At 36.6% G+C, this 27,982-nt stretch overlaps 1 protein-coding gene and 1 pseudogene across 2 annotated transcripts; one reads left to right on the forward strand and one right to left on the reverse strand.

Annotated features, from left to right (window-relative positions):
* Positions 1-5,814: 5,814 nt before the first annotated feature.
* On the forward strand, positions 5,815-13,966 carry LOC146145336 (zinc finger TRAF-type-containing protein 1-like). Of its 2 annotated transcripts, none has more exons than XM_083389692.1 (7): positions 5,815-5,973; positions 6,287-6,397; positions 7,138-7,316; positions 8,438-8,576; positions 9,461-9,616; positions 11,121-11,216; positions 12,156-13,966. In XM_083389692.1, the coding sequence occupies exons 1-7, from the start codon at positions 5,827-5,829 to the stop codon at positions 12,357-12,359; spliced, it is 1,032 nt and encodes a 343-aa protein (XP_083245818.1). In that variant the 5' UTR covers positions 5,815-5,826; the 3' UTR covers positions 12,360-13,966. The 2 variants fall into 2 exon arrangements, with proteins under 2 accessions (XP_083245818.1, XP_083245819.1); XM_083389693.1 differs by having other exon boundaries at positions 11,121-11,210.
* A 1,984-nt stretch (positions 13,967-15,950) lies between these two features.
* Positions 15,951-27,160, reverse strand: LOC146145337 (cholinephosphotransferase 1-like; annotated as a pseudogene).
* Between the last annotated feature and the right edge of the window lie 822 nt (positions 27,161-27,982).

Here is a 27,982-nt window from a genome sequence, read left to right on the forward strand (position 1 = left end):
TTATTTACGCCTTGTAATGATTGTTACAGTAAAAAAAAGTTTCTTTATATATATTATACTTTCCATTTTCGTTTGCTTCTTCGATACCAATTAAAGTGCTTAAGTCAGTGGGTCAATTTATTATGGGTTATGCTTCCCCACCCCTTTAATAAGCTCGCAACGCTGTGTGTCCGGCAGTGTTCAGTTCATGTTTTCGATAAATGCTACACGGAATATTACACAGCAGGTATCAGAAACCTTAATAAAACCAAAGCTTCGTTTTTGACTGGCTAATAAGCAACATATTATTTGCTGTGCCTGCAGGAAAACTGATCCGTGGCCTCTAAGGGAATACGATGCCCTAAGGTAGAATACCCTTGTTTAAGGACTCATTTTGATTAGTCAACGTTTTTAAAAGGATACCGAAATGAAACAAATTCGATACCCGTTGTGTGACGTTGTAGCAATATGCCACGGCATAACAATGCTGTTAGTTGTGTGACTTGTGCCCACTGGAAGTTTATGCCGCAATCAGCGAACATCAAGAAAAGGATCCTACTATGTCAGGTAGTTTATGTCTTATAGCTTATTTAACGCAGAATGAGATGCGCTACTGTTATTGGTGTTGCGAAAGAAAGATAATGGAAGGTTATTGTTTTTCATATTGCTGAAGAAAGTGACTATCGTAAACGGCTGTTTCGTGAATCCTGGCATTGTTTCACCAACGACTGGATAACATGAATATAAAACGGGCGTTTTATTTCCAGTTCCATACAAACAGGTGTCAAAAGAAAACAACTGAGTTGTGCGTCGTCGCCTTTATCGCTCTTTATTTTGCTGTGGGGTATCGCATTTTTATCTCCTTTATAGCGTGTCGTTTTACTTTGCGTGGAGTTGTTGCATTCCCCGTGGTGTTTAATGCCTTGACTTAAGTGCACAAGTCATTGTTTTCAAATGATTTGACTTGACTTAAGTCGTTTGGGCAAATGACTGACTTGACTTAAGTCGTTCGGGCAAATGACTTGACTTAATTGTTTTGGGCCAATGAATTAGGTTGAAAAACAGTGCTCTTATTAAGCATTTTTAAATAAAATTGGGTTACTTATTTTATTTTTTTGCACGTAAATCGATTTGTTTTCTGTATTTTGCGTTTTTGTGTTTTTTAGTTTAGGTATTGCTCATACAGTCATACACCGACTAATAATTGACCAATTTTTCTCTCTAAAACGTGCATTTAACCTATTACGTTACTAAAACAATTCGTAACTAAAAATAGAGTTGATAGACAGCAATGCACCGATAAAAGTGTTTTACAACTCAACCACCCACAATACGGTATGTGGTTGGTAAACATCCCAGCATATTATGCTACTCCGTCATCGTAATTTACAGTGTGCGGCGTTATCGGTCTCGAACTTAGTACTGCGCATGCGCACGTCGGACTCAAGACTTAATCTTTCTCGTATCGTGAGTCTGACTGCGACTCCGCCCTCCTTTACACAAATGATCATTTGCGCATAAATATCAACTTTATCCCGTATACATTATATGACGTTTCTGTAAAAATTATTCCTATGTTTCGTAAACATCGGTGGTTCGAATTATAGTTAAATTTAATCTGCGATTTTTGCAAAACTACCTGAAAGCGGTATATCTATAAAAGGATGTTATATTTCTTTAAAATATTGTTAAGTCCGTTAAAATCCAAATTCAAAGTCTTAGTTTAAAAACTCCAAGCCCAAAGTCCTATACTTAAACCGAGACCTATATTGATGGTGAAACTGTACTTTTATAGCTTTCATGTCGATTAACCTATTTGCCGATTATTTTATTCAGACGGCATACTGGTACATATCCATATTTTTTTCAGCAATTATTCTGACTTATTTGTACATTTTTTTCGGTTCACTATTTTGCTTGTCATGGATATGTTGTAAAACGGTATTAATAATTACCTTTGAAGTTTAGTGACATTCATCTCTTGGTTTAATATCCTTTTCTTAGGCCTTCCCTCTAATAGGTTTATTTCTGGTATTTTCAAGTTTCTTCGTGTTTTGGTGACGTTAGTTGCAAATAAAATACGTTATAACTAGGGCCATTTTTATTTTAACCTAAAAAAAATTTTTTTAACTTTATTTTTAATAAATTTTAACTTTATTTTAACCTAACGAAATTGCTTGTTTCTAGAGGCCACAGTTCTTCCTTGAATTGATGCCAGTTACTCAAAAACATAATATTTTGTCGATTTCAGACCCAAACGTAAAATTTTGTCGCAAAGTCAAGGTGTTTTATGGATTATAAAAAGTGCGTCGGTTCTTTTGGCGATAGATTTAGCTTGCTTAGGCATTTTTGTATTACAAAATGTCAGTAGGCTATTCCTAAAATCCAAACTGTTGATCTTCGAAAAGACCGCGTTTATGAAGATAAAGTGTTTTATAAGAATTATTTAAATACGTAACAATAAATAAAAAAAATGGCAATTTGCGATAAAAGTTAATGCTGATCCAAGTGGGAATTGTGACATTTTGTCTGCTTTTATGGGTAAATATGGTTTAATTGTGTCGCAGTTCCTGATTTACAATGCTTCCACGACGAGTTTTACAAAAATTACTCTCAAGAAACACAAAAACTTTGGCAAAAAACAGAATTTGACAAATTTTGACTTTATTAAAAATTGTAACTTTATTGTAAATTTTAACTTTATTTTAACCTATAAACTTCTTAGAAACAGTCCCCTAGGTGCTAAAAACAACTTTATTCTTTTATTCGTGGACATACGAGGTCCTTAAAAAATTTTAACTTTATTGACTTTTGCGGGCCCTAGTTATAACTCTTACGACATCACAAATTTTGCTTTTTCATTGGGTTTCTTGACACTAATCAAAGTGTGTAGAAAACCGTAGCGTTGTTCTGCAGGTATTTGTCTGCGGTTTTTCATCGTCTACATCAGTGTGTTTCTTAATTAGGTGAGTGGTTCACCCCAGGGTGAATAACATTTTTGTAGGGGTGAACCAACCAAAAGGGGTGAATAAGAGTAAACCGACAGAAATGGATGATAGCTTGCGAGCAGGGCGGATATTACGGGTGTTCTACCTGGTCAGTGAACAGGTGACAATTTTCAAAAACAAAATCAATTCTAAGTTTTTCATTTTGTAATCAAAGCTAATTGTTTTTTTTTTTTTATAAATTTCAATATTTAATATTGTTTGTTTCTTAAGACAAGGGTATGTGAAATCTGGAGATAGATGCTAGGGGTGAACAAAACTAAAAAAGTTAAAATAGAAGCACTGATCTACATGTACGATGCCAATGGTTGCTCAAGCTACTTTTTGACAACCTTTTGATACTTTAAAAGCAGAATAATCTATACCACCATAGCATTAAGACCGACGACCTAACAAAGTCAAATTCGCAGTAATATCTACGACAGAATAAGATCTAAACCAGGGGTGTTCAAATGATTTCTGCCATAATCCACCACAGTCAAACCTGACAACATGATGATCCACCAAATGCGAATAGTAAACATATTGGTCACGCTTTAAAATTTATGGCGCTTTATTTATGTAAATGTACCCTATACAACATATTGATAACTTTGTAAAAGTCAAAAGTGAAGTGTGCTACAGCACCAAGATTGTTTCAGTGAGAAAAATGATGAGTTGGTTTAGACCAGGGGTCGGCAACCTTTTTCTAGTCGCGGGCCAACACCAAACTCAGAAAACTCTTTGTGGGCCGCACAAAATGTTAACTGAGAATTGTGTTTTTTAAATGTTAGAACAACTGTGAATCAGGCGGAACTCGAACCTTTTTGCACTTAAAAACGTGTTTAATTACATTTAAGAAGGCAGTAAAGTGTTGGCGCAAAGCGCGAAAAAGGCGTTGTTTGGTTTAAAATTCTAGCCCAAACTTCGTCATCCATGCTACTAATGAAGAGTGTAATAACGCTACAGAAACGCGATAACTTTAATGGTTAATCTTGTTTAGTATTTGTTAGCCTTTAGAAGTCAGGGCGAACGTGGCGAGCGAAGCGACCGCGATTTTTTTAGGTATACCGACATTTATTTTAAATTTCTTGCAAGTTTTTATTACATTGCCGAAAATACAAAATGTTAAAAAATATATGTCCAATATTCTTGAATGCGTTTTCCATTAACGGTAACGGAGCGCTGATCTAATTCAAAGGCCGCATCAAAACGTAAACAAGTTGGACGCAGTAAGATCATTCGCGCAAAGCGGGAAAAGTTTTTGCCCTTACGTAGTTAAAATAGTCAAAAAATATTTGAAATGGATTCGTATCTAGTTTGTCAAAGAAGCGGTGGACCGAATGTATTTCATTGGCTGGGCGCATCCGGCCCGCGGGCCGTAGGAATTGCCGACCCCTGTTTTAGACTTTAGGTCTTACAATAGCATCGAATTGGGGCTTTCTATCGCTTACTGATATCCTCAAACGCTCACAAAGATTAGCATTTGGGGGTCTCGTTCTATGCCTGATTTTTTTTACAAAATTCATTAACACTGACAATTGGTATTCACATGAAAACACTGTAGAAAGTTTATTTTTTTAAGACTACATTAGAAGATCCGCACAAAATCCTGAAAAGATCCGGAACCGGATCGCGATCCGCCATTTGAACATGACCGATCTAAACCGTCTGAATAATTCCAAAGTAAATTATCCATTTTAACGTCATAAGTGTGCAATATATTTTCTCATAATGCTACATAAAAAACGTTATGACGCAAATAAACCTTAAACCGCAACTTTAAGTAGGCTACTTGTGCATGCTTGATGTAATCCGGGTATTGTTGCCAAATTTGTAAACAGTTTGTCTAAAAATGTTAATAAATTGCCAAATTGTATACATTGTAACCAGGATGATATGTAACAGTTCAAAATTACAGGGTTGCTTAGGTTTTCGAAAACTGAAAAGGGGGTCGCCACAAAAATATAATTTAAACCACTGTTCTTAACGTAAAGTTGAAGTCGTATAACTCTCTGGATTACAATGGTGTATCCAAAGGCCTTTTACAAGCATAACTGTGATGGGTTAGTGCGTACTTTTTCTGGTATCAATGTTTCATTTGAGCGACACTCCAGTAAGGCGTGTTGAAAACCATACGGTAGAGTAAAGATTGCATCATTCTAAGCAGCCGTATTACTACATTCCAGCAAAGACGAAAACTAGGTCAACCGCTTTGCTCGTCAAGCAAAAGTTACGTCACCTATCTACATTTGCGACACGCTTCGCTGCTTCCGATCAGCTGGCAAAACAAAAACATAGCGGCTCAGCCAATCAGCTGTTGGGCATTCAGCTGTCCCTATGACCAGTTGCCACACAAGCTTGGAGAGCGCCTAGTGTTTTTTGTCGTAACACCCCGTCAAAGTGTAGAAGTTGTTTGGTCAGTACCTCTTTAAAGTTGTTCTAAGGCCTAACGACGCTGTGGGCGATGTTGGTTTATTGCTGAACGTAGTTTTATGACACCGGCTTGCTAACTAAATGTAATCAGACGAGAGTAGTTTTGCGTCGACCACTGTCAGGCCATAAGGTATTAGTTCATGAAGTAAAATAGATTAAAAGTTTTTATTTTAGCCCTGCAATCTTCATTATTATTATTTTTGAATAGGCACTTTAAATTGATCTTTTTGCATTTTAATATTTGGTGCTATATTTTCTGTGTTGAAACTGTTGTTTGCTTCATACAGAGGGAAAAATATTCGGTATTATTGCAAGTAACTACTTGCACATTTTTAAGAAATGAAATTAAAACTTGAGTGATATTCCAAAATTTAATTCAAAAACACAAAATCACTGTTTTTCAGAGTATAAATTTAATTTGTAAGGTATGGCAGAGCAAATGACTTCTTCAGATGTCTCACAACATCGCCTCTCTGAAAGTCGTACAGAAGACCCACCAAACAAAAAACAAAAGCTGGAAAAAAACACAAGCAAAAAATTGGAGGAAAGACTGAACCATATTTTAAGTTGCAGTGTAAGCAATTTACATTTTAAGTATGAACAAAAAATTAGTTATTTTATTATTTGTATGCTAGGCAGATGTTTGCTGAATTGCTAAAGTCATGCGAAATAATGTTAAATTGTTCGCTGATTAACTGACAGAGTCGTGAATTGCATGCATCAAACAAAATACACAGTACTTTAGGACAACTTATTACTTTGAAAGGGCTGAGCATCCAAAGTTTCGGCTAGGGGTGCTCAGAGCACCCTAAGCACCCCCTAAAAAACCTGGCTTCCATGATGTACATTCACATAATGTAGCACCTGTTTTTAACAAGTCTGTTTAGGTTTGTCTTGACCTGCCCACATCAGCCTGTATGCAGTGTTGCCATGGTCATCTGATGTGCATAGGGTGCTACCATCATCTACTTGCAGATGCCAGGCTGAAGGATGAAAATGTAAGGGTATTTAGGACACATAATTGTCTAGATTACATTGCTATCTGACCCGGTGCTAGAAACCCTGATTTAAATCAGGTTTTTGATTGATAACTTCATGATTTTTTTTGAAAATTTATGCATATTTGCTGCACAACAAATCTAAAATTTAGAAAACTATTTTGATGTGTTTATACTTGCAGTGCTTCTTGTATTGATTAACTTATTATTAGGAAATTTTATGCAATATTAGGACTGATTCTAGTCAGTGAATAGAACAGTGGTGGCATTTATTTAAAATCCACACTTAAATTTTCACTCAAACATTAGTTTTTCACAGATAGAATGCTGTGTTTTCTGCATTCTCCAACCGACCCCCTTTAGTTTAAAGGTATATTAAATAAAGACCCCAAGCTTAATATTTTTAGGACAGAAAAAAAATGAAGAGAAGAAAACGCCACAAGAATTATCTCTTTTATGCAAGCGATTCCAATTCACCAAAGAGGGTATATAACGAAAATTCTCATATTGACAATACCCCGCTTATATCAGACCAGCCAATGCAGACATGTCAAATAAGAAAAACAAACTTCTCAGTGTAGACGTATACCACAAATTACATGTCCAGTGTGAAACTAAAGTAGAAAATGCATTGTACCGGTAGTTAGAAAACTCTTTTGCGTTCAAGGCAAGGGGAAACAGTAGCAGAAATATGTATGTTGTTAATTTCCCTATACAAAAAGTGTTTTCTTTATTTTTAGGCTACATGCCCATCATGCAGGGTGGAAATCAGCCGTGGCAACTGCATTCGCAATTTGGCAGTGGAGAAAGCCATCTCTGAGTTGCCAGTGAGATGCACTTCGTGTTCTAGCACCTTTCCGAGAAGCCTGATCGCAAATCACGAAAATAATGACTGCCTGGAGCGACTGGTCACTTGCAGGTTAAAAGATTACTTTGCTCTAAAGGTTTACTGTAGAGTTGGGCAACCTATGACACGCAGGCCAAATCCGGCCAACAAATGAATTTCATCCGGCCCACCACATGATTTTTTAAATTGGTAAGAGATCATTTCTCCTATTTTGCGGCTATTTCAACTATAGGTTAATGCCAAAATGTTTCAACCTAAAGGTGTAATGTTTACCCAGGGTTTCAACTAGTATCAATGGAAGTTTCAGCAACTCATTGTATTTAAATGCAGAATTGTCAGTTGAAATTTATTATGGCAGCGGAGGCCTTTTGAGTTTGGTTTTGGCCGTGACGAGAAAACGGTTGCCCACCCCTGTTTACTGTATTGTCTCTTGTAATTATGGCTTGTAAAATGAAAACAAAAAAAAACATGCGCATTATATACTAATTGTTTCTAAATCTATATGATAATCTAAAAGGGCTTACCAAAAGCCATAATTGCTTGTGCGAGTTGCAATACTTATGGCTCTCTGGGAAGTCATTTGTTTTATTAGGATTTTAATTGGTGCCCTTCTATTAAACCTCTCCATACAAATGCTTCTTGTGTAAGGGAAGAGTGAAATAATCTAAAAAATTAACTGCATTGCACACAGTTAATGTGTCTTATTATTACCATTTTATTTGTTATAACATTACACTTGAACTCACAAAGTTGCTTGGAGGGTTGTCACAATCTATTAATCTTTTCTGAACGATACCACAAGCCAATGGTTCTCAACCGGGGTGGCTCTGCACCCTGGGGTGCTATTTCCAATGCTCAAGGGTGCAGAGAGATATTTGAGAATCTTTAAGAATCGGATTTTTGCTTAGCTTAAAAGATTAGAGTGGAATAAATCCAATTATAACTTTCTGTGTTGTGTAGAGTTGATATGTGTTGTTTCATTTCCGTTTATTGTGGCGTTGTAGAGATTTACGTACAGAAAAATCTTGTAGGGGTGCCGCAATCTATTTGTTATTTCTGATGGGTTCCGCTAGCCATAAAAGGTTGAGAAACACTGCCACAAGCCATAATGGTCAAGAGCTACTGGTTTAGCAATTTATCCAACAAATTAATAGCTGAGAAAAATGTTTTTATCTCATTTATATTGTGTTCAGTTTTAAGGACTTGGGTTGCAGCTGGGCGGGTCCCGCTCATGAACTTACAAATCATGCACCAGCTTGTAATCATGCCAACAAATCACCAACAGATCTGCTAAAGTGCCTCGAAGTAATCAGCAGCCGACATACACAACAAGTAATTTTTTTCTCTTTTTTATACTACTATGTTTTACTTGACTTTATGTTTCAAAACTTTATTTAAGTATGATGGTGTATGTAAATTAATATCCTAGTCTTGTAGCATCCAACGATTCAAATTTAATATGGCAGTAATGATGTACTATATAGCAATAACTTAATTTATGACCGTTTATAGCCTAATTAATATTACAATTGGTAATTATAAAGCTAATTTGTGTTGATCTGTATAGTAGTCTAGTATAAAAATGTGGGTATCTGTACTTAATTAGCCAATAATAAAACCTTGTTGAACATAGATGGATTTAATTTTAGTGCCAAACAAACAACAATTATATATTTGGAAAATAGTTCAGACATTACACACCATCCTATGATGGTATGTTTATAAAACCTATCATTCAACCCTAGTGGGTTAAGTACTTCCTAATTCCTGTTAAACTGTCTATGACTACACTAGGAGAATGACAGTCCAGCTGTTGTCTTAATATTAATAAATCTTAATTTGTTTCATGACCACATTTTATCCAATTGAATTAATAAAAATAAAGTTTCAGTTATCTTCTAAATTATAACTCTTTATACGTAAAAATTTTTAGTCACTTGAATATTTTTAGGCCAATGTTATTTTATTGCTGAATAGTTTTTACCTGGCCCATTCAAACAATGGTGAAAATATAACACACAGGTATAGTGTTTAATATAAAACACTTAGTTCTGGTACACATATAATGCCATTTTTGAATGACCTATGAAAGCTTTTAATACAAATTAAAAAGAGCTGAGGAATCGAGTCTATTATAAACATGAAATAATTTTGTTTTTATATCTGGTAATTAACCTTTGTGTTCAAGTTTTTTTTAGTCTTTTATTTGAATTTAGGTTTCCTTGCTACACAACATAATAGGCCTTCTCAGCTGTGAACACATTACATACACAGAAGTGCAGCTCAGGCCCTACAGAACAGATGACTTTGTGACAAAGCTTTTTTACGAATCAAACCGGTTTCACCTTTCAGGTCACACATGGGCGTTGAAGGTATGCTTAACAATTTTGTCAGAAAAATCGCCATGTATTTAAAAATGCTTTTTAAAAAAAATCTGAATTTATAGCAAAATTTTTATCTATTACTTTGGAAAATGGTGTACATTTGTTGTTATATGTATAAATATCTAAGAAATTGCAGTGTACTTTATTATTCTCTATTGTTTTCATTGTCCAATATTTATTTAAAATAAAGTAGGCGTGTGGTTACTTAATATATTTTTAGGACGAGTGTTGTTATTTATGCATCTGTAATCTTTTTCACCTTTCTAAAAAAAGGTCAAATCTTTATAAAGGTCTTGGCATTGTTTTGCAAAAATATTATAGTTGTTTTTATAGTTTTTAATAACATTTAATTGTTTCACTTAAATAATGGTTAGTTTTTACACTGATGTTAACTGAAAGAGCATATTAACTATATCAAAGTTACATAGTTAATGCCAGCTGTGTCATTTAAAGTTATGTTTGCCAATACATAAACTAGTGGTGGTAACCACACATAAACTGATGAATAGGCTGTTTCCTGTTTTCCATTAAATGAATATTTATTTTGCTGCTTTATGCCAGAACACTATTAACTGGTAGCTATTTAACCAGCTGCCTAATGGATACTCGCCTGCGTTTCATATTTCTTTCAAAATTTAAAGTTTTGGTCAGTCCAAATAGCACTAAGTAGCCCAAATAAGGGAGTAACTGACTATTCACCATTTAAATCTGTTAAAAATGTCTGTAAATAATTTATGTTTTAGGTTAAATTGCGATCCGAACGTAAAGCATAGTCGCAATTCATTTTTTAAATAAGTTAATTAAAAAGTGATCCCACATCACGATGCAATTTTCTATAATTATGACGTCACCCGACTACATGATGACCTTTGTCAGCCATCCTTGCGTGTTTAACTGCTAATTCAGCCTTACTTCATTGCCCAGTCGTTGCGAATTGAGAGCTGCAGAACCGAAAAACAATGACGAACTAAAAAGCTTTTATGAAGTCGATAATTTCGCTTCAAATCGGCAGAAGGTTTTGCGCCACGCGACGGTAACGGATTTATGTCAAAATTTCATGTGTGTTTATTTTTAAAATTTATGTGTGATTTTCAAAATTCATGTGTGTCATTTTAAAGCTTATTGAGCGCAAAATCTCTATACAATACACAGTTATAAGGAAATACACAATACATAGTTATACCGTTCGTTCTGTTGAAGCCCAAGGCTCGTTATTTAAACTAAAAGAGAATCAAACAATACTAACACAAGCTTTTCTTTGAAACAAGTGAACTAATCGCCCGGCAATGTTTTTGTTAACCAACAAAGAAGAACCGTACCGGATTTGACCTGTTTCGCGTTTCGCCATACAGACTGGCTGCCTGTTGACGTGCACTCAAACACGTGACGCAAAAAATATGCCCGTCGCTTTGCGTAAAAGCGCCTTTTGCGTCGCGGCATATGGTTTTCGACTTGGGTTGTAATTTACTGTCCTTGTTTTCTTTCTTGTCAGGCGTTCGTTTCAGCGGTTGAGAGACACCCTTCTAATCCGACTCTTTCCGCCGAACGCCGCTTAAGCTTCCAGCTGCTTCTCAAGTCAAAGGTAAAAGTAAGTGTTTGCAACAGTGTCTTACAGAAGGGCGTATCTTTATGGAATCCAAAACCATTGGCAGCAGGTTTTTGCTTGTCGATCACTGTTCCGCTGACGGGTATATAAACAATAAAACTCGAAGTTTAAAAACAGAATAAATTCAGGATCAGACATTTATATTTCGCCTATACTGGCACCGTCAGTTTCTATAAGTGAAGTAAACTTTGTTCCGTCGTCGAAACTTGCCTATTATTCGGGCATTGGGAAAATACTATCTACTTAATAATAAAAGTAGGTAATTAAGGGTAAATATTTATCCGTTTGTCAATGTTAGAAGTTGAAACTTAATAATTGTGGCAGTAGATAGATAAAAGTGTTAATATCGTGGTATTACTGGTTTAGTTGTAGAATCCGTCCGCTTTAGTATGCTCTAACACAGGGGTCGGGAACCTATGGCTCGCGAACCATATATGACTGTTTTTGTGACACCATATGGCTCAAGCTATCATTTCTCAGCATGATCCCAAATAAAACTGCACGCGGGGCTTTCCTAACTTGATTTTTCCTTTTTAACACAGAAATTTTTGGCGCTCGCGCGAATCCTGTTTGTTTTTTTAGACTGTTATCCCGTTTGAAGGAATCTCTTAACATCCAAAAGGCCCTATTCTTTCAACGGAAACTTCGTAATTGCGCCAACTTAGCTAATTCATTTTTGGTGCATAGCATGTTCTGTTCTTTAAATGAGCTAAATAAACGGCCCTGCTCAATTTACTTGTATTTGCCAACCTATAAATAGATGTTAAAAAAGTATTATATGGCTCTCATGTAAATACAACCAAGAATATTTGGCTTATATGGCTCCCTCAGCTAAAAAAAGGTTCCCGACCCTTGCGCTAACATACAAAAAATTTCGCCCGCGCTAACATGCTGGATCCCTTCTTATCTCCTGCTTTACAGATCACTGAACCCCTAGAAGCCGACGTTCTGCTGCTGAAGGCGCCCTACGATGAAATTAAAATCAAACCCAAGCTTTTTTACACCAAGTTCACCGGCGATCGGAGCGACAGCGAGCTGCAAACGATCGAAAGTGAGGACGTCAATAGGATCATCGGCTCCAAGTTCATTAACATTCGGCTCTTTATGTTTCAGCCCAAGCGCTAGAGTTAGAAATAAAGTTTATATTTGCTTTTTTATCTACATATCTGTCTCCTTCCACTCGAATATGAGTCTCCCCCTTTTCTTTTTCTCCTTTTTGTTGTTTTCCCCTTTTTTCGTTTCAACTCTCTTTGATTTTTCCTTTTCTCCCTCTCTCTTATGTATCTCTCTCTACTCGGTTTATTTGTTTTTTGTAGGGTACGCGTGATTTAAGGCGAGAAGTTGTATTTTTCGTCTTTGCTATTTTACGTGTAAGTTTTGGGAGGCCTTTGCATCCATTGGAATATCGCTACCTGGAAAACCACCGTATTTGTAATATTTATTTTGGATAATATTTATTTTGGATAAAGGAGTCCTTTAATCTGATAAACCGAACGATGAAAAAATAATACAACTAAATGATTTGCGTAAACAGAAGCGAAAAATCGCAAATTTTCTGAAAAGCTTCCCTTGTTTCGCGCTTGTGTTAAAAACACTTTTGACATATAAATGTTATTTTAGAGATATTTTTTTAATAAATTTGACGTTTGAAACTTTAAATGTGCTTTTTGTAACGGTGTGGTGTCTCTTTTGGCGAATTTTTTTGTTGTTATTTAATTTTATCTTGTATTGCTTTTGTTACAGAAGGGTGTTGTAATTCTTTATCCATTTGTTAAATTAATTCACTTGTCTTGTTAAATGTACTGATTAGAAACCGACCCTAAATTTTAGATATTTCAGTACCGATGGGCGTAGGTTGTATGTTTATGCAATGCAACCTTATGTATTTTTACAATAACACTGAATTTAACCATTGCTTTGCATGTTGAATTATTTTCAAATGAGCGTTTACACTAAATCGTTTTTCACGAAACCCACGTCGCCCGATTTTGCCCAATAAAGTAGTAACGATAATGATTTTATCGTTGAGCAACGCACCATTACATGCCGATTAAAGCTTGCCCACGCCGAAGCCACAATGCATTCATCGTACACTGTGTATTGTGTGTAAGTGAGTGCTGTGTTTGTCTGTGTGCTTGTCGTCATGTGTTTTTAAGTGTTCACGTTTGCCAGCGACAAAGTATACGCGCTTCACGAAATTGAAGCATTACTCTTTTTAGGCCCTATCGGGCCTTACGTGAATTTACTTAAGTGTCGCTGCTGGACATCGTCAATAGTTTTACTCCGCGCAAAACGAATGACCATTGCTTTAGCTCATGAATATTTATTGCAAGTACTGATGAATATTTTTTGCCTTAAAAGTTTACCATCTTTCGTTGGTCTGCTTTCTTTGCTCGCTGTGCACCACAGTTTATTGCATACTCCCGTTTGTCGACGAAACAACCCTCTTTTTTGTGCACGAAAATATAGTTTTAACGCCAGAATGCGCTTCTGTTTTTGGTCTTAAGCTGGCAGACATTTGAGCTCTAGTGTAAATCTTATTTTGTATCCAATTACGGTGTATGATAGAGTGCGTTCTTTAATGAAAATTACACTCGTGATCATATAGGCTAAACCATGCTCCTTTTCACCTTGCGTTAAAAAAAGTAATAAAGCATTTAAATATATGAAATGAATTTAAGAATAACTTCCTTTATCTTTTATTTTCGCTGTTCTACGGTCTGTCTAAAATATCCTTGTGCTCCCTAGCGATAGGAAATCCGTGGACATTGGGGGCTATTAAATAGCATTGAAGAAATATAATCTGACAATTATGCTTTGTACTGTTTTGCTTCGTCATTCGCGCCAAGCTACAAGATTAATTTGCACATAAGAGGCTATATCAATAAGGACTTCGAGTGTATAGAAAGTCTCCTTTTTCGCTTTGGTGTAAAGAATACAACCAGTATGGTTAACGCGCTGCGTAATTGAGTGTGTTTAAAAACAATAGGTTATTTTGAAATATGACTTTTGGCGTGACATTTAAGATAGGTATAAACATTAACGAAACCAACTTACCTGCCGTGGCGTATGTTTTAGCGTGCTACTTCTTGTAAAACTCTAGTTTGATATATTAAAAATCGCGGACTTTTGGAAACATTTTTGCGTTTTATCCTGACGCCGACTTCAGCATTATATTATTTCCTGACAAGTCAAGAGAAATCCTGACGCAGGGCAACTCTAATATGTGACGAACTCTTGCTGAAAAAAATCAACACAAACGTGGTTTTAGGTTTTTTTTAGCAATGACGGCATAAAAAGGTCATAAAGTTTTCTTGGATCTGTATCTAAATTGCTGCATTGGGTGGCAAATCATGACTAAAATACCTAGCCTATATTATTTAGTATCGGATCGGCACCGATACCCAGATGCTGACGAGTAGCAATACTAGCACTTGGCATCGGGTATCGGTTCCGATCCGATACTATTGGACATCCCTAATTATGTAGCAGGCAGACCACAAAAGTACTTGCAAAGGATGTTTACTTATGGATCCCGAATATTTACAGACGTCCAACCGCTATTGTACTAGCAACGCTCTGCTGTGCAAGGTGACATGAACTGCCGTATATCTACTGAAAATTGTCTTTGTTTCACCAATTAACGCTAACACTACTATAGAATTGAAATTGTTGGGGAAAAATTTGAAGATTTTTTTTGAGCAATTTTCGGATATTTCTTTATTAATGTCGCAGAATTCCAAGAAATCGACAACGCGATGAACTTTATATTGTTGGCTAAAAGTGTGTGCACTGGATTTTTTTCTTTACCGTAATTGATATTTGTTGTTGCAGTTTTAATTGCACAGGTTCATAAGTAGAACTTCAGTACCCGTATTTGTTTTTGTTTGTTTTAGAACGAATAAAAAATGCGTATTCCGAATGAAATTGAACAATGAATCGTTTTAAAGAGTGTTGTAGTTTAAATCGTTAAAATTTAGTTTAAATCTAGTAAAAGACTTTCAGAATCAGTAAATAAAGTTTGGGATAACAAAATATACTTAAAAAAGCTTAGCACTCATCGAAACTATATGGACTACATTACCAAATTACTGGCTTCAATAGTGATTAGTGATGGACAATTACTGGCTTCAATAGTGATGGACAACCCTAAAGGACAAAAAAACGGAAAACTGTCGATTGGTTAATAACAGGCGTTGGTGCTGAAATGACATTTATGTAACTAAAAATAAAGTTTAAGCAATATAAAAACTAGAATTTGAAAGACAAAATAGATGAATTAACGATTTATTAACTAAACAGAATAAGGTGTTATAGGATGGAAAAAATACGCATTAAAAATTAAAAATGTTTTTTAATTGGATTGCATTTGTCTAATACTCTAATGCAGTGTTTCTTAATCAGGTGAATGGTTCACCCCAGGGTAAATAAAATTTTGCAGGGGTGAACCAACCAAAAGGGGTGAATAAGGGTAAACCGTCAGAAATGGATGATAGCTTGCGAGCATGGCGGATATTCGGGTCCTGTTCAGTGAACAGTTGATCTTGAAAAAAAAAAGAAACAACCTAAGTCATTTTGTGCTGTTATATATAGACGAGATAGTTTTATCATATTATGAGACAAGGGTGAATGAAATCTGAAGATAGCTGCTAGGGGTGAACAAAACCAAAAAAGTTTAAGAAGCACTGCATGTAATAACAATGATCGGGTGGTGAATTAAACAAACTGACTGTGATTAGACGGACTGTAAATAGTCAGGGTAGTTACTCTGACTGGCCACACCCCCGTTTGGGAATCTGGCGAGCTTATTACAAGGGTTGGTACGTCTTCTTCGAGAAGGTAAATCTTCTCGTCTTGCCTCATTGTGAAGATGTCGAACTGGTAGTGCTTCGCCATTTCCAGGGTGACGCTGATAAAGAAATGCGCCACGTCGAGGCCAGCAAAGACCTGTGCAATGCGATTAAAAGATTTTCAATCGTTATATGAATAGACGCTTATAGCAGTAAATATGGATGAATAACATAAATGGTAAGATAACCCATATCGCTATAGCTTTTGTTCCTACTGTACTGTTAAGACGCCTAAAAAACGGTCAAGGCTTTGAATACAGACGCTTATAGTAGTAAGTATGGATTTATTTATGAAAATTAAAATTTTAATAATAAATATTCTATCGCATATACAATGGTCGTGGCAAATTCATATTGTTTTCTTAACATGGTCGCTTCGCCATAAAGTAGATTACGAGATAACTATTAAATATATGATCCAATATATTTATAACCGTGGACCTACCTACACGCGTTTCTCTGAATAAGGCTAAAATAAATAATTAAGGCAATGAGCTTGGCTTGTGTTTCCTGAAAAATTTCAATTGTGGAACTTTACTCAGAATTTTTGTCTGTTTAAATATTTTTAGTGTTGCTGTAGAATAAATACTAGTTCTTGATATAAGGCCTTTACTGTTTCATTCTGCAAACTTTTTTGTTGTTTACTTTTTTGTCGTACGTATTACTATTTAAAAAATAGAGGTGTTTGATATACGTTATAGTCATATTTTTGGCTCCTGGGCCTAATTCAATCTGCTGTTTGTGACGAATGTTACTTTAAACGCGCTATGTGTTAAAAAATCTATTTTGCAGACAGGGCGCGACTTCAGTGTACAACGGAGCGAAATTCACAGCATTTCTTACACAGCATCCAGCAACCAGAATAGTAAGTTGATTGGAGCTTATCTCCGAGAATAAAACCGCAGTCGTGAGTAGGAAAACCGGCACAAGAGAACTATCGAGGAAATCATTTTTTCTGTCTACCAAATGTGAAACCTGCAAAAAAATAAAGTTACTTTTAGTGCCTAAATGTTGCTTAAATTACTAGGTCTTTTGAAGAAACCCGGTTTTCACGTATATGATTATATGTCCGCAACAAGGTTAGCTATACGTACTATCTCGAGGTGTCCACAATGCATTTTCGGTGGAGAATCAGGGGTTCTTGAACTGGGGTCCATGGATCCCGAGTGGGTCCGTGAACTAGTTTTAGGGGGTCCATGAAGGCCAAATTGAAATGCTATTGTATATTTAAGAAGCAAACAATTTAGAAAAAACGTTTATTAAAAATAAAACATTTTATCACTGGATATATTTCGACTCCGTTTCAATTTATGACGTCATCTTTGAAAATTCCTTGCCTACCGTGGCCCACGCGAAGCAAAAAAATAAATTAAGGGACCGCGGTGAAAAATGTTTAAAAATCCCTGCTCTAGATTTACCCCTGTAAGAAAGAACATTTCAGTTTTTCCAAAGTAGATTAGGATTAGAATTAGATCATTTTGAGTTTTCTCAAATTGGATTAGAATTAGAATAACCGAATTATTAAAAAAACGAATTTGAACTAGAATTACATTTAATTATTATTCACAATCAACTTTATTTAAATCAAGATGTGTCGCACCATAAGTAATAATTAGTGGATAATTTGGAATTTATCGTATTGCATAATTTTACCTCGTTTGCTTTCACATAAAACCTGTATTTTATCGCAATAACCAAACCGTTGCTAACCAAAACATTCCAAGCAAAACACGCCGTTATGTGATGACACACATTTCCGCTGCCCTAAAAACAGGTTTTTCGTGCTATGACACGTAACCTGTTTCCGTCATGCGAAGTGTAAATATATTTATGTGTTGGCGTTTCGATATACCAGTTGGTGTCAGTTAATACACAGAAAGGTTGTGTTGCTCGCCGGCTTCTGGCTGGCTTGCTAAACCAGCCAACAAAAACTGCGTGGATTTGTAATCAGACTACAACAATACCTTGAAGTAATAGTGAGGTTGATTGGTCGAGGCAAATTAGTTTAATAAGACTTGTAATCAACACGCATGCTACAAATTGTTGCCATCGAGTGAGGATCGAAGAACTCAAATTTCACGCATATCTACAAGAAAAGTCGTCGAACGAAGCTCAAAGAAAAGATGTGCCTTAATCTGTACGACCCATCTACAAACGACCGCCTGAAATCTATTGTTTTTGGAACCTGCCAGAAGCTAGGTGTTGGAAGATTGATCTCGTCGAAAGATACGTCGAAATACGCTCCATATCGTCAGCAAAGCATTTGCTTGGAATACGGAATACTAAATATAAACAAGAGTTGCCGATGAACGACAGCACCGATCGGCATTATGGAAACCGCAATTGCACATGGATTTCACAATAACTGACTCTGCCTAGTTTATCAGGTGAAAAGCTATTATACTTTTAAAAATATTTAAAAATGAATAAGTAAAATTATCGACCGAAAGGTCTGTAAGTTGCTTTTGTGTGACTTTTTGTTAAACCATTATTTATCGCATTTCGCAATTTATGTATAGTCTATATCTATGAAGTCTAAGCTTAAACGTCGATCGCACGATCTTTTCATAAATTTTAAACGAGCTTAATTGTTGTTCTTGGAGCTCAATAGTTTGAAATCAACGCGTTAAACTTGTGAATCACGACTTAATTTTGTTGTGCACGAAATAATTTCGTGTTAAATTTCCGAATTATTTTAAACATTTGGTACGTTTTGGGTTTTTGTCTGTTTTTCTCTCATCCCGCAGCCGCGTTTACAAACGAGTTTAAATACCTCGTATCAAAAAGCATAATGATTTATCCACACGCGAAACATTAGCTTTCAAATCATAACTTTAGGAACACCCCATTTCCTGCCTTTTGTTGAAAGCAATAGTGAATAAGCAACAACTTCAAAGCGTATTTTCTTTTGATGCATCGTTATTTTAAAACTTACATTGAACGAATTGTGCAAACTAAAAAAAATGCAAATTTATAAGGTGATGTTGCTCAATGTTAAAAATCAATAGGATTTAATTCCGAACAAATAACTGCCCCTCCTTTCTTTTGTCTTCACAGTTTCACGTTTTTCACCATGTATGACGATAGGACATGAGCGAGACAAAGAGACAACAAAACACCTGTCGTTCGTTGGCTTATCGACAGAAGAATAACATCTTGTTGCTAAAAGCTACAACTCGAGTGACTCATTGCCTTGTTCATGTTCATTTCGCTCGAATCGTATTAAGCACTTTCTAACAAAAGTCAATTGTGTTGAAAAAAATAGCAACCTTTCGGGTATATTGCGAAAATCAGCCGCCATGTTATATTTACGGACGGCAACAAATTTTGTGTGCGAGTATTTGTCGACTACAACAATACCTTGAAGTAATAGTGAGGTTGATTGGTCGAGGCAAATCAGTTTAATGGAACTTGCAATTAAACCCGCCTGCTTCAGATGTATTCTAATCAGAATGTGAATGGTAAATAAATGTGGGCTAATTTTGATGCCTTTTAGCATGGCATATGCTTTTCAGATTGTGAAAATTACGTTTCAACCAAAGCCTTTGAATTCAATTCTTTGTTTTGATTTAGAGACTAAAAATGCCGTTGGACTTAGTAGCATTTTTGGTAAAATCCGAATTACATTAGAACTAGAAGTAGAGCGCACAATTCACAAATTAGATTAGAATAAGAATTAGCTGCATTTTGCTCTAATCCATTGAATTAGAAATTATCTAGTTGTCTAAGTCTGCCACTCACCACCATCCGCTGATTCTGCTTGGCGGCAAAAAGCCCGACGAAAAGTCCAAAGACGACGAGCATACCGCGCGCCTCTATCCAGCCTAACATTGCGCGCGAGCAGAGAGTAAAGCAAACGTAGCCGACCAGCATCGTTGAACCGGGCATCACCGATTTCTACGTTGGTCAAAGCAAATGTAGTTGAAATTTTGAAGGACTTTTTACGAAAGCAGTTTATAAATTTTGTTCTCTAGTTAAACGCCTTAGTTTTCCAACCAAACACTCTCACTTCGGAAAACGTGTTCGACTACAGAATCCTATACATATACTTTAAAATAGGACAATTGCTGTTTTTTAACGTAGTTAAAGGGCTATCAATAAGAAACTCGTGTTGTATTTCGCCAAAGTTTTTTTTTGTAGTTCCGATCCTCGTTTAAGGTAAATGCTTTAATTGTTCGACACCGGCAAAATGTGCCAAAATGATGTTTAAGATCTCCCAAAAACATTTAAATGCTTGATTATTATTATTTACAATTTCCAAATTAGCGTATGCACGAGTTTTAAAAACAACAAAGTTTACAAAGCGACAACAAACTTTTTTAGTGGTCAACCAAAATTAGCAGGAATTTTACGGCATGGTTTTAACAGGGCTTCTCCAAAATGTTTAGTCCGCGAGCCTTTCTAGTTTGCTGAATTTTAATGTTTTATTACATTTCGGAATTTCTGATATAGATTGACAAAAAAGTTGGAGATCCACGTTTAATTAGAAGAAAGAAATATATACTTACTCCAAGTATAACCGCGTCTTTCATGTCACTGAATACTTTTAGGGCTCCTGATGCGATCATGACGATACCGGCAATATGCCTCAGTGAAATATTCAACTGAGAAACCTGTTAGGAGAAATGTAGAAATAATATTAAAACAGTGAGGTGAGTTAAAGTAACCTAAAGGCGTGTTATGTAATCAATGGACAGTTACACAACCTAAAGGTACCGAGTATATAGGTCTATTCGTTATACTACCCGACTAACGAGTCCCAAGTCCGACGTGCGCGGGTTCATTAACAAATCAATAACCGACGAGATGAGTGGATTGCTGTTTCCATGCTACTCAGTTACGTAAATTGGTGAAGTAGGCTACAGGGTGTAGAGGCGCGCAAGCAATTCTCAAATTAGACTAGAATTTTAATTAATCGCATTTTGCTCTAATTCATTGAATTCTATAACTAGAATTATTTAGTTGTCCTAGTCTGGTAGAGGCGAAAACGGACTTTGTGACTCAAAGGAATCGACAAATTTGGCCGGAGTCGGCTCGACTTTTATTTTTGTTAGACAGAGTTTGCACGATTTGCTTTTAACCGACTCCGTTGTCCTGCCTATACAGGCACTATAATCGCTTATGTTGTTTTTAAGTTTAGAAACTTCTATAATCTACATGATTACAATATTTTATCTGAACTATTTTACTGGAGTATACATCGCTTGTTAGTCTGTTTAATTGGTTTAAAACATCTTACTATTAATAATTTCGGTCACCTGAATATCCCACAGTTGAGTCCCACAAGCTGATGTCATGAACAGCACGAATATCCCAACATAACTAATTTCGTTGTGATCCAATCTAATTAATAGAGTTGTTACAATGTAAAATAACCGGTGCGACTGTAGCCTTTGGAAGTTATTTCCCCATTTTACGTCACTATACACGTGACCGCCGATCGGTGTTCACGAAGAGCCGAGCCGAGTGTGATCGGCGTTTTGCGATTCATTCTACTTTATGCTATTCGACTTGCTGCGGCTTTCGGATACAAGCGGCTTGAATCACCGTGTTCTTTTATCGTGTGTTCTGAGATTTGTGAATATATGCTCAACGAACAATATCAACTCAGTGAAGTGACTCTGTCTAGAGTTCAGGAAGTTAAGGACAGGCATTTTAGCGGCCTGCTCTTTAGAGTCTTGACAAGAAGCGTGTAAGACAGTTAGGCAGCCGTCGGCTCTAGCCTAAGTGCCAGCGCCTACTTACCCGTAACTACAGCTACTAATTGCTGGTGACCCGTAATTGACCCGTAATTATTTGCAAATTAACAGCTGTACTTTGCAAGCAGTCAACTATTAGGTTTGTTAGTTTTAGCATTTAAATTGTAAAGCTTGGCAGAATCTTCACTGAGCGTGTAAACTTAACAGCCTACTCGTAAAAAAACAGAGTTGTATATCCGAAAAAATATTTTATAATGAAATCAAATTGCGAAACACACTTACGTTCACAGTTATCAGGCATGTCGCTCTGTTTAATATTAAAGCTACGTTAAGTCCATTGCTGGCAGACCTTACCATAGCAAGTCAAACACCAATGGTAACATAAGTTTCTCAAATATTGGATTATTTTAGGATCAGAAAAGGTTAAGTCATTTGTTCAAAAGACCTAGGTCAACCCAGTTAGCGTTGTACCCTTGGCCGTAAGCTAAGCGATTTGCAAACTGACTAAAGTTGGCATGGGGTAATCAGGTGGCACTATATAAAGACAAATTGCATTGGATTCTCGACGAGCTTTCGCACAACCGTACTTCTTCAGGTCAAAGTAGAAACGAGAAACAATTGAAACGCACTAAGTAGAAGCTCAGCGCGAAGAAAAAGGCTACAAGAATCATTCTAACATATCCACAGACACATTCTTGCAAAGACGTGTGTGTCTAACGCAAAAACAATAATAACAGGAGGTCTGCTCTTCCAAGTAGTAGAAAAAAGTGCTATGAGGCGTAGTGTGACATAAAGCCCAAATGAGCCAACATTTTGGCATCAAACTTTTTAATTCGCTGTGTTCGACTGTGAGCCTCGCTTGGGTGCCGTTTCTTACTTTTTTGGTCTCTGAAACTCGAAGGTCTTTCATACTGTAAGTATAATGCTTGATTGAAAATTTGTCCATACCTTATGACACTTTTGTGCCCATTCATACGCTTTATGATGGTTTGCGTCAGACACACGTATTTTGCGTGCCTGTGGAAATGCTAGACTTCATCATTCTTATTGCCTTTTACTCGTGCTTGTGTTTCTTCTTCATGCATTTTAATTGTTTTCGTTTCTACTTTAACCTGATGAAGCACGGCTGCGAAAGCTTGTCGAGAATCAAATACAGTTTCTCTTTATATAAAATTAGACAAATGCGGAGATATATGATGTTGATATAATGCTATAAGGTTAAGCCTCCCAAACCGAATACATAATTTACTTGTCAACGCGGTGTACTCCGGTAACGTAGGTTCACCAATGGACGCAGAAAAACGTGAAGTTGCCTAGGAACAATACTATCAACCAAAGTTGTACGTCATTGCCCAATCTCATGCAGTTGCTTGTAATGATGAACTGAAAAGCTAAACAAATATTATAATAGAGTTTAACAGAGGAACATATATGTCAAGAAAGCTGCCATAAGGGTTAAAATGTTTTCCGATATTTTGGTAGAGAACGTAATTTTGTGAAACCTAAAACTTATCTCGAAGGGAACCTAATCGATTTAGTTGTCATAACCGTAAAGACGTTTTTTGTTTTGTTTAACTTTTACAAGCGTTCATGGTAAAAGCTTTTTTTCAACCATATGACCCACACATGTTTTTTGACATGCGAGTCGCATTCTTTTATTACACGCTGGAAATAAATTTATCAAATGTCCAAATAAATGAGCAACTCGCGCGCCTGTAGGTTTTTTTCATTAATTTTTATCATTGGTTATTATGTTTATCGAGTTGGAAACTTAGTTCTTCCCAATGGCAATTGTGCCGCTTCGATGTCCCGACTTAACGGCCCGTCGGATGCCAAGGGCTACACCAGTGGTTCTTAACCCTTTATGGCTTGCGGCGCCCCTCAGAAATAGTAAATAGGTTGTGGCACCCCTAAAAGATTTATCCGTAGGTAAATCACTAGAATGTCATGATATACGGAGCTGGAACAACACACATCAACTCTACACAACGTAGGAAGAATTGGATTTATTCCACTCTAATCTTACTAAAAACCTGTAAGAGTTGAGCAAAAATCAGATTCTTAAAGATTGACAAATATGTCGCGGCGCACTTGAGGATTAGAAATGGCACCCCAGGATGCCGCGGCACCCCGGTTGAGATCCACTGCGGTAAAGCAAAGAAAACAATACCACACGCAATACGAAACATCGGTGCAAAACATTTAGACTGGCAACTCACTGCTGTTAACGGCGTCGCAACCGTGATCGTAAAGTTCTTCGACTCCGCTGTTTCGCCCGGCTCTTCTGCACTGCTTTCCATCCAACGCGTCCATGGTGTGGTAAAAGAAAAGGCCGAAGCCGCAAAAGGCGTATACCCATCGCGGCGCCTGCGTCACACACACACACACACGTGTTGGCAATAATGTGTATGGTTAACTACGATAAACAGTTCGGGGATTAGACTTCAATTTGAGGCATGAAAATTTTTAGAAAACAATGTACCCCACTGTGTCAGTCCTTAGCTAGGTACCCCACTGTGTCAGTCCTTAGCTAGGTGCCCCACTGTGTCAGCCCTTATTGCAATCGAAGGCTGAAAACCCGTAATAACTGTGAATGAAATGCTTAATAACGATACCACAATTGTATGGACAAGTATACCGATACAACCAAATTGGTATCACTCGCCTTTAATGTGATATTATAGGACAGCGTGGTCTAAGAGTGTCCGTGCGCAGAAAAGCAGCTGAGATCCTGGCTGTGTTTTCCCTTTAATTTTTTACCACTTGCGCAGGTGCCCAAAATTTTGCGCAAGAACCGAAAGTCAATGCGCAAAGTGCCCATTTTTTTTTTTAGTTTTTGTCCGTACGTATAGTCCGGACAAAAGTAATGTGGGCATTTTTTGTCCATACGTAAAGCTCAAATAAAAATATTTTGAGCACTTTGTTGTTCGTACGTATATCCCGGACAAAACTAATTTGGGCATATTTCTTTCCGTACGTAGCTTAAATAAAAGTAATTTGGGGATCTTTTTTCCGTACGCAGCCCGGACAAAACTGTGTTACGAACTTTTTGTTCGCACGTAGCTGGAATAGAACTAATGTTAGCATTTTTTGTCCGTATACGCAGCTCGGATAAATCTAATTCGGTTACTTTTTCGAAACTTGTGCGGTAAAAATGGGCTACTTAAGGTTTAAAATTTAATATTCCTTGCAAAATAGTGCTCATGTGGACCTCAAGAGACGACTAAAGATCGAATTTTAGTAAAAAAACTTTTAATTTAGTTTTATTTGCGCACTTCTTTGTAAAAAGTGCGCAAATACGCAAGAAATGCACTTTGCAGGAATACTGGATCCATGCTCATCGTGCAACGCACAAAAAGGCGCATCGGACTATGCATACCGTAAAAGAGATTTGAATATGTGTCGACAATGTCATTTTCGTTTAATTTTTTCGTCGAAATTGCACTGAATAGAGTTTTGTACTTTTTGCGTGGCACTATACATAACTTGTGGCTAACTAGATTTCCCTGACAAATCTATGAGAAATTGACTAAAAAGGAATTTTGCGAAAAAAGTAAATTTACGAAAAAAATGATTTACATTATAGTAAAGGTTGTCCAAAAATATCCTTTGGGGGTGCATAAACATATCTGGTTAATATCCTACTGTAAACTCACAACACCGAAATAAAAAGGAGCGTAATGAGGCAATGTGTCATCGGACGTACAGTAGAATCGAGGTTGAAAAACAAATGTAGTTTGATCTTTAATTTTTTTATAATGTTTTACGCACGGCAATGAATCGTGGGCAAAAATTGGTTTTATTGCCTGACATTATGCCAACAGTTTATAGGATAACCCTATAGTATTGGCCAATGTCAAGGAATAAAATATAGTGTTTTACCGGTGAAAGCTGCTAATCAACCTTAAACAAAAACATTAATTATAAATCAATCAATCCGTGTACTATACCTCTTCGGTTAATGTTGGCGAGAAGAAGATGGTTAGGGCGACGCAAATCAGGCCGGAAATAAATCCCAACACTGTAAGAGTGTCTGGACTCGAAGTTAGCGGAACGAGGCGAAATGCGAGGTTGTACCATTCTGCAGAAAAACAGAAAAAAACAAAAAAATATAGACCTGAATTCTTAGACAGCATTTAGACGAGCAAATAAAATAGAATTGTTAAAACTCTGACAATATTACATCATTTTAATACAGGTAAATTTTGATGTATTTTACCTTATACGAACATGGTGTCATGTAAATGGATTTTTCACCATGTCAAAAGTTTTCGCCTTCACTTATTTCGCCAGTAAACTGTATAGTTGTTCACTTTTTAAATTGATCGGCTGGGCTCGTTTGTCACGATAGAGACCATTTGTTCCCAACCAGGACCCCCAAAAGCAGTTACAGAATACGGACTCTTATGAGAATTTTGTGTTGTGTTCCATTATTGTTGAATATGGTAATGATCGATTAGTTTTATTGGTGAAATGTCGATAAGCTCCGGTGTAGGTCATTTGCCAGGATCAATCAGTTAAAACTAAAGCAGATTATGCGGAAGAGAAACGTTACATTGTGTGTAGCCTTTGCATGTAACCCCTTTTGGAGAAAGATAGACTATATGCGTCAAGTTACAAGCAACGTGACACTGTGTCACATTGGTTCCTAACCTAGAGGTCACAAGAGGTTAAGTCGGGGGCTCACGACATTATTGGTTAAAAAAGTGTACTGCAAATATCTAAGAAATACTAAAAACAAAATAATATAAAACTTGAAAAAATTGACGCACAATTGACTAAGCATGCTTTTTCAACTCTTGAACAATTAAAAAAACACCCAGATCATTATCAAATTATAAATAAAAAGATATTGCCATAAAATGTTCCTAATTGATGTTAAAATCACTTTAGGATAAACGAGTTGTAATCGCGCAAATAAACCCTAAACTCATACGATTAAAACTTGCATTATCCGGCGTTATTCCATATTCTCTCCATATTTATAAACAAACATTAATTCCAGAAATTCGAACTCTTTGTAAAATTGTATATTATTATAATCTGATGTGAGCGTAACACACCAAAATTAGATTTTCGACAACAGAAAAGCGACAACAAAAGTTGGGACCCCTGCTCTATTAAATATATAGGCCTACTTTGGCTTTAATGTTTCTGCGTACTATTTTATTTTAAATACCGTATAAAGTTATTTTATATATATTATACAAATTTATATATATATATATATATATATACGTTGTTACTTCATATCAGACAGTCATTTAAAGTACTATTGGTTAATACTTCTCAGGTAGGGATCCATAATCGTGACACCTTTCACCTTGTAAATCCATTTGTCCAAATTGGTTAAATCGCTTTCACTGAGATAAACCATTGTTTCTGTCTTTTAGATTAGTACTTTACAACCCTTTGTCACCTGCGGCACACCAACAGGGTTTAAAATTGGACTCCAGCCATAAGAGCGATATAAGAACAACATCAACGTCGTAATAAAACCTAGTTCGGAATAAGACCAAAATAGGACTAATACCTAATAGTCGTAGTACCGTCTAAAGCCGAATGAGTCCTAAAACCGTCGGAATAAGACCTAAATTACTCACAAATAACCCAAAAATGTGCCAAAACTACGGTGCCAAAACCAGGGCTGCGAAGTCGGTTAAAAATAACCCGAGTTCAACACCCGAGTCCGACTCCGGCCAAAAAAATAAACCCGAGTCCGAGTCCCGAGTCCGACTCCGGACAAATGTGCGATTTCGTCGGGTCCCGAGTCCGGCCCTGCCTTTACAACTTGTATTTCAACCATTTACGTAATTAAAATAACGTGGATATCCAGTACCGTATTTTACGGACCATAAGGCGCAATTTAAATTATTTGTTTCCTTATAAATTTATCGTGCGCCTTATAAGCCGGTGCGCCTAATGTATGGATCAAGTACGATTTCCTACACTCAAACCCTGTACCGATAGACAAAAAAGAGGAGCGCGGAGAAAAAGTGGGAGTAGTAGGAGAAAGAGAGCGGTTTACCACGCGGCTGAAGTCTCGGCTTTTTGTCGAGGCCTCAGCGTGTTGCGGACCGCCGGGCGATTTGCACAAATTGATCGCGCGCCTTAAAGCCCGGTGCGCCTTATGTATGAACAAAAATCTAATCACAGCAATTTATTGACAGTGCGCCTTATACTCGGGTGCGCCTTGGTC

This window comes from Ascidiella aspersa, chromosome 5 (genome assembly GCF_963924565.1).
Source record: "Ascidiella aspersa chromosome 5, kaAscAspe10.2, whole genome shotgun sequence".
Lineage (NCBI taxonomy): Eukaryota > Metazoa > Chordata > Ascidiacea > Phlebobranchia > Ascidiidae > Ascidiella > Ascidiella aspersa.

Bases quoted from the DNA above. Each gene is read 5' to 3' on its own strand.
- LOC146145336 (XM_083389692.1), top strand. From the start codon at position 5,827: ATGGCAGAGCAAATGACTTCTTCAGATGTCTCACAACATCGCCTCTCT. The intron at 7,317-8,437 runs GTTAAAAGATTA...TATTGTGTTCAG, and splicing joins GAGCGACTGGTCACTTGCAG to TTTTAAGGACTTGGGTTGCA. The intron at 8,577-9,460 runs GTAATTTTTTTC...ATTTGAATTTAG, and splicing joins GCAGCCGACATACACAACAA to GTTTCCTTGCTACACAACAT.